Below are 7,804 nucleotides of genomic sequence, written 5' to 3'. Positions count from 1 at the left end.
CGCCTTTACTTACATAATTTGATCCAACAATAGGATTTTGTTTTAAACTCTTTATTATACAAAGCAGAAATTCTGGTTTTTTTTCTCCATCTTGGACAATAACACCCAAGTTAACCTTCTTTATTTTATGCAAAATAGATGGATAGTGCTTTAAAGGATTAGAAAGATTACTTTAAAAAAGGACATATTATATCCCTTATCTTTCCATTTTTTCTCACTGCATCTGCAATCTGTAGTTATATAGAGATCACAATTTAATTATTTTCTTTGATAAATTATGAATAAAATTGTCAGTCAGGTTATTAACACCTTCACCAAGCATTGAAAGTGCACATATTGTCTTCTGTTAATCTGATAGTTGCTCTAATTATGTTTACTATCTTTATTTTATCTTGCCAAAAGATATTTCAAATGTGGGAGGGTACTTTTTTTAATCTATGCATCCTTAAGAAGAGGAAGTACACCCAAGTGGCTAGGGCACTATCCCTCATCGACTGCCTGTGCCTCAGTTCGCCCTCTGCAAAATGGGGATCATAGTACTTCCCGAGCACTCCGGAGTCTAGAATGCGATGGTGATGCTCTCAGATACTCTTATAATAAGGGGCACACAAGTAACTAGGAAAGATATCCAAGGTATAGATTCTCTCTAGTGTGTCTGACCCATTAAACAGCAATGTGGAAATACATGTATTTATTTTCTTTGTCTTTCAGAAAAATGTGATGAACCACTGCTCTCAGCATTATCCCACTCCTCCTTCAGCAGTTCATCATCTATGGCTAGTAGCTATGCACCAGGGTATGCAAAGCTGAATAAAAGAGGAGGTAAGAGATCTCTCCTTCCCAACATTCATATACCTGCAGCAAACTCTATCTATTTCATGTAAAATAAATGTTAATTATTTATTTTAAACCAAATCTCAACTTTGATGCACAGCAATACTGTATTGGTGTTGACCCTAATGATTGTTTAGTAGTCTGGTGAAATGCTTTCTGTAAAGTGTCGTACTAAAATGTTGTGGGTACTTGGGAAAGAGATTGGAAAATTAATATCAAAACTGTTCCCTCCAAAAGAAATTGTGAAAGGAGTATAGTGAGGTTGACCTTGTGGAATTCACAACTAAAAGGGGATTTGAGGTTGAGATGGGGAAAGGATTCCGACCTCTCAAATCTGTGGATCCTGAGAATCTGCAAGGATGGGATCCCCAGTCCAGTAGAAGTTTTGGCCTCTGTACTGCTCTTCTGGTTCCCCTCTCCCTATGGGAAACATATGTCTCTTCCTAGATAGCCCAATCAGCAGGGGTCTCATTTGCTAGTTGGGAAAGTGGGCAGTTGCCACCTCTCCCCCCACCGTGGACATTTCATCAGTCTCTGTGCTCCATTATGTCTTCTGCTCCTCCCCCATCGACTTTGGAAGATATAATATCACATATAACATTCTCTATGCAGATACAACTTCCCCTCCTCTTGAATTATTCTGAAATGACATTGTCATAAATATAAAGGGAAGGGTAAACACCTTTAAATCCCTCCTGGCCAGAGGAAAAATCCTTTCACCTGTAAAGGATTAAGAAGCTAGGATAACCTCGCTGGCACCAGACCAAAATGACCAATGAGGAGACAAGATACTTTCAAAGCTGGGGGGGCGGGGAAACAAAGGTTCTCTCTGTCTGTGTGATGCTTTTGCCAGGAACAGAAAAGGAATGGAGTCTTAGAATTTAGTAATCTAGCTAGATATGTGTTAGATTATAATTTCTTTAAATGGCTGATAAAATAAGCTGTGCTGAATGGAATGTATATTCCTGTTTTTGTGTCTTTTTGGAACTTAAAGTTTTGCCTAGAGGGATTCTCTATGTTTTGAGTCTGATTACCCTGTAAGGTATTTACCATCCTGATTTTACAGAGGTGATTCTTTTACTTTTTTTCTTCAATTAAAATTCTTCTTTTAAGAACCTGATTGCTTTTTCGTTGTTCTTAAGATCCAAGGGTTTGGGTCTGTGTTCACCTATGCAAATTGGTGAGGATTTTTATCAAGCCTTCCCCAGGAAAGGGGGTGCAGGGTTTGGGGGGAAAGACGTTTCCAAGCGGGCTTTTTCCCGGTTATATATCTGTAAGACGCTTGGTGGTGGCAGCGATAAAGTCCAAGGGCAAAAGGTAAAATAGTTTGTACCTTGGGGAAGTTTTAACCTAAGCTGGTAAAAATAAGCTTAGGGGATTTTCCTGCAGGTCCCCACATCTGTACCCTAGAGTTCAGAGTGGGGAAGGAACTTTGAAAGACGCCCTTGCCAATTAGCATTTTAAAAAAACCCAAATACTCCCAACACCCTCTCAATGGAGATTGCAGGCATAAAACCTGAAGTAAATTAATGCTGTTTCAGGTAGAATGATCTCACATGCCTTCAAAAGAGAGAATTCTATGTACAGAAGATCCTTCCCCTTCTTGACCTCAACTATGGTCCCTGGAGGTCCACTGAGTCTTATCCTTGTGCAGCAATTATAGAGGGATTTCACCCAGACTAAAAGAAGGAGAGTCAAAATCAGAGGGACAGACCTCCCCTCACCTTTCAATCCCCCAAGCCAGGATCTCCCTGATCATGGAACAACCAGATCATTACCTCAGCTTACCCTGCTGTGATATTTTGGGAATCACCCCATCCAATAAGGAATTCTGTCACTATCTGCCTTGAAACTTTGCATTCCTTAATGCTATGCTACCATGGCTCAGAACTCTGGTACCAGCAGCCAACCGACAAGCGTAAGGCCTCACCCTGGCTTCCACGAGCCTAGTTACTACTTAAAAGGTGACCTCAGCAACCCTTTCTGGTCATGAGTCTTCCCAAATTCATCTCCCCGAGTTCTTAACTAACAGACACTCAGACTTTTCCCCGCTGATTCATCACCCCTCAAGTGTGAAATCCACTCTCAATTATCAGTTCACTTTGGGACACACTTAGTTTGCACACTAGAGACCCGCTTGGAGTAAAAATAAACAAAATGTTTAATTAATAGAAAACTTAGAAATGGTAAGGAAAAGTAAATGCATACAAGTTACACAGACAATAAACATAAAGAAGCAACCTCAGGTTTTACATGTCTCTATTAGCTTTTCTAATACAAGTTCTAATACAATATTGCCTCTGAACAGTTTCAAGAGATGTACTAGTCTAAGACTACCCCTGTTTGAAACTTCAGTTTGTACATATCTAATACCTAATTCTATACTCCTTTTCATGGGTGGTATTGAAACAATTCCTGATTTACACAAGTGTCAATGACAGGAGGACTAACTCTCTTTCTGTTTCTGTTTCTATAGCTAAGGGAAAATAGCTCAGTTGTTATGTTGAATTATTTTATAACATCATGGAAGTAGAGATATCACTAATCAAATTAACTGTAAAGAAATATAGATATTTGTTACTTCATAGTACCATCACTGAGAAATGGGGCTCCCCAGGTGATTGCACTATCTAGAAGAAGAAATCTTCTCTTGCTGAGTCATTACATCGAAAGAGACAAAAACAAAAAAAGGCTTTAAAATAAGGAAACATGCACTTGAAAATGTTAAACTCCAACCCCATAAAAGTTGAACTCAACCCCTACTTTGTAGGGCTGAATTTTCAGTATTAAGGTGACTACTATCTTCAAAATATCTGAGCCAATGTGAAGTTTTCACCAGACAGCATGCAACTCTGTTTAATAGTGTGCCTTAAAATGTGCTGTAGTCCTGGCAAGTGGAATTAAGTCTGCCATTCACTCTAATAGCATCAGATTGAACCCTAAGATAACTAGATGTATGCTTAGGAACTTTTGTTTTTCTTAATACTCAGGGAAGTTTCATGCATAAGTGTTAGGGCTCTGCAAGGCTTGGTTCAGGAAGGGATTGGTGAACTGGTGCTTGCAGTTTTCTTCAGAGGGGATGTAATTAAACCCATCCCTCTAAATTTAGTTGGACATTTGAATCTGAAAACTCAAACCTCCAAGACATGGCCCTTCTCTGCACCTTTCAGGGTCCCCTAGAACCCAGCACACTCTAATATTACACCCTTCCCCCATTACTTACGTTATCTGTCTTTAGAAGAGGTAGGTAGAAGAAATTTGGGAATTGTTGAGGAGGACAGCCATTTTTGGAGGCAGGAAAGAATGTCAATTGGGAAAGAAATGTTTAACAATTTCCTAGCTGTAGAAATAGTGCTCAGTAAATAGTGGATGTTTCAGTTTGCTAGCAATTCTAAAAAATCGTGGGGTGGCGGGATTATTTCAGGCTGAACTGGACATGAAATTTTTGAACTTTTTCAGTGAATCAAAAAGTTAATGAAAAGTCTTGGGTCTTGTGAAAAGTTTTGTTCAAGCTGAAATGAAATTTTCATTTCAATTTTGTGTGTTGTTTGTTTTTATTTTTATATAATTAAAGGAAATTTCAAAACTAAAAGTAATTGTGAATTTAAAAAATGAAATTTTCAAAATGGGATTTATTTATGTGTTTTTTTATTTGTTAGGATTTTCTGATCACAACAATTTGGCGAAATCGACACAAACTGATGAAATGTTTAGGTGTTCCTGACACTTCATATTTTTGCTGAAAAATTTTTTTTTTTAAATTTTGCACAGTTTTGTGTATAGAGGAATTGACTACTAGTCTTACGCAAACACAGCCTGAGTGTCATGAGTATAATGAAACTTTGGCCCCAGGCTCTTTTTGAGTAGGTCTGAGGTTTTGATGTGAAAAATTTGCACAACCTGCTGTATTAATTTAAATAGAATAAATGTACCCAAACAGTTAAAGGTGTTAACATCACCCTGTCATTGTCCAACATTAAAGAATTTTAAACAAGATTTGGATTTTGCTATACAGCAGTGGTCTCCAACCTTTTTACGCACAAGATCACTTTTTGAATTTAAAAGCAACCCAGAATCTACCCTGCCCCTTCCCTGAGGCCCTGCCCCTTCCCCTGCTCACTCCATCCCCCCCTCCCTCTGTTGCTTGCTCTCCCCCACCCTCACTCACTTTCACCGGGATGGGTCAGGGGGTTGGGGCTCGGGAGAGGGTGCGGGCTCTAGGCTGGAGCCGAGGGGTTCGGAGTGTGGGAGGGGGCTTCAGGCTGAGCCTGGGTCGGGGGTTTGGGGGCAGGAGAGGGCTTCCGGCTGAGGCAGAGTCTTGGGGTGCAGGAGGGGGTACAGGGTGCTAGCTCCGGGAAGGGAGTCAGGTCTGGGGCAGGGGGTTGCAGTGTGGGTGGGGATTCGTGTGCCGGAGGGGGTACGGGATGCAGGCTCCAGGAGGGGGTTCAGGGCTTGGGGTTGGGATGCGGGCTCCCGCTGTGCGGCACTTACCTCGAGCGTCTCCTGTTAGGTGGCACAGCAAGGCTAAGGCAGGCTCCCTGCCTGCCCTGGCCCTGGTCCTGGCCCTGTGCAGCTCCCAGAAGCAGCCAGCATGTCCCTGCAGCCCCTGGGGGGGGGGGCATGTGGCTCCGTGCACTGCTCATGCCTTGATGCACCATCCCCACAGCTCCCATTGGCCGCAGTTCCCTGTTCCTGGCTGCTTGGAAGAAAAAAGACATGCATAAAATGGGAGAGAAAAGAACAGCAAAGGGAGAAAATGTAACTTCTGTCTCTGGTGTTGATTCTTATTTGTGGCCTCACTGCACGATAAACACAGGCATAGCACATGGTCTTATTAACCACTCCAAGACCTTGCAAATTCATACCAGCAATACACTATTTGGGGCATTGCTTTTAAAGACCTCTTTAGTCACAGGCTCAGTGTAGCAAAACATGGCCAGCTAAGTCAGACTTTTATTAGACAGAAGGAAAAAGTAGAGGGATAGGAAAGAGAAGAAATAAGGTGGGAAGGAAAAGGAGATACACAGGTGGGGATGGGGGATACAAAGTCTCCCATCCCAGGCAGTGACTGGGATTCAGCCAGAGCCAATGGCGTTGGCAAGGCCAAAAGGGACCACTGTGATCACCCAGTCTGTCCTCCTGTATAACATAGGCCATAGGTCTTCCCCCACAGAATTGCTAGAGCCGATCTTTCAGGAAAACATCCAGTCTTGATTTGAAAATCCAGTGAGATTGAGAATCCGTCAAGACCTTTGGTAAGTTGTTCCAATGGTTAATTACTCTCATCATGAAACATGTGTGCATTATTTCCAGTCTGAGTTTGTCTAGCTTCAATTTCCAGCCGTTGGATCGTTAAATTTCTCTGCTAGATTGACCAGCCCATTGTTAGACCAGATCAAACTTTTGTAAATCTAGAACCCGTGCCCACAAAACTGGGCCTTTCAAGTTACAAAAAATCAAATTATACAGCACTTTCAATCACTTGGCTCTGGAAAATGGCATCATTGGTGATGTAGTTATGAATGAGAAGACAGAAGTAAATCACATTTATGAACAATTGTAAATCCACCAGAAATAGATTCACTACTTGATATGCTCTACTAATACCCTCTAAATAGATTTCCATCTTAAAGCTAGTCTTTACCTTTTGAAAGAGATGATGACATGAGATAAAGATACTTCCACATGACCTCCCTGTTTTCTTTGGACCTAATATACAAAACTATGAGTGTGTTTTCTTGTGCCCTTTTGTGCTAGAATTTACCACTACCCTTCAATATGAAAGTGTTATTTAAAGAGAGACGTTTTGCCATTCCCTTTCATTTGTATGTGTCACTACCTTTTGCCCCCAAAATACAGCCATTTACATTTATGCCATGTAATGTGTGGTTTGTATTTGTGACTACTTTTCTTTCACATTCTGTTAAACATTTTATATACCCTTTGTGATGCCGTTCACAGCTGGCATATGTGTCTGTAACTTTAATAGCTCTACATGGAGTTGCACCTGCCTATATTAGCATGAATTTGGTACCTGTAGAGGATATAATCTGTCAAATTATCACTTTGAAAGTGAGTCATATTATGTGACTAAACTACTGGGCGGTGTCTATTTATGTTACAGCATTATCCATAATCCAATATTTATATACTGTAGTTTTATTAACAAAGGAGAATTTTCAATAAGGGAAAAGATTCTTGAGTGCTTTTTTTTTAACTTGGCAATTGAAGAAGATTATGAATACAGGCCATTCAATGTTTGCAGGGACACAGTTTCTTAAAATATAAACCTATATTGTTAATTCCAGAGATAAAAGGACCATGGAGAGAAAAAACATGATTCTTGGGTTTTTTCGTTGGTTGTTTAATTATCAAATTAAATCCTACTCTTTAGCCATTACAATATAAATTACAATATTACTGATCCTGGAAGCCTTTAGTTTTATATATTTTGTTCTCTGTCAGTAATCTGCTGTGTACTACACCTGTACAAATTTGCACTTCTCAGTATCTTTTAAAAATATATGTGTATACATATGTGTCTATTGTGTAGTGTAAAACACAGAGAGACATATAAGAACACATGATTATATGTCATAAAAATTTAATTGTTAGTCAACTAGTGATTGGCATAGATGTCAACTATGCCATCACGGTGACGATAAAACTTTTGCACTGCACCGTCACGTATTTTGACACCAGTTTTGCCGGGGGTGGGGGAGGGGAGGATAAGAAAGCTCTCAGAGTTCTTAAAAAATGTATTGATACCATTTTCTCATATTCTTTCTCCTGTAAAAATAGCGTGTCTTAATAACAATCTAAGTAGGAGGCATCAAGGGAAAGAAAAATGTTAACTAATTCATTTTAGAACACTCAAAAAATTATCTACAATACCTTTCATATAGACAGTGTCAAGGTTATAAAGTCTGATAACTCATGACCTGCTATGAAAAGAAATCAATGGTCTGCA

The 7,804-nt window shown here is 40.0% G+C and overlaps 1 protein-coding gene across 1 annotated transcript in view; it reads left to right on the top strand.

Moving 5' to 3' along the window:
* The first annotated feature begins 569 nt into the window (after window positions 1–569).
* CNTNAP2 (contactin associated protein 2) overlaps window positions 570–7,804 on the top strand; it is a 1,133,690-nt gene continuing 1,126,455 nt past the window's right edge. Inside the window, exons 1-2 of the mRNA XM_077808720.1 lie at window positions 570–633; window positions 712–822. Of these exons, the coding sequence (XP_077664846.1) occupies window positions 570–633; window positions 712–822 (175 nt within the window). The remainder of the gene's footprint in view (window positions 634–711; window positions 823–7,804) is intronic.

The sequence above is a fragment of the Eretmochelys imbricata genome, chromosome 2 (assembly GCF_965152235.1).
Source record: "Eretmochelys imbricata isolate rEreImb1 chromosome 2, rEreImb1.hap1, whole genome shotgun sequence".
Taxonomy (NCBI): Eukaryota; Metazoa; Chordata; order Testudines; family Cheloniidae; genus Eretmochelys; species Eretmochelys imbricata.
The sequence above is the reverse complement of the archived record's forward strand: the minus strand, read 5'-3'. Positions and strand labels throughout refer to the sequence as shown.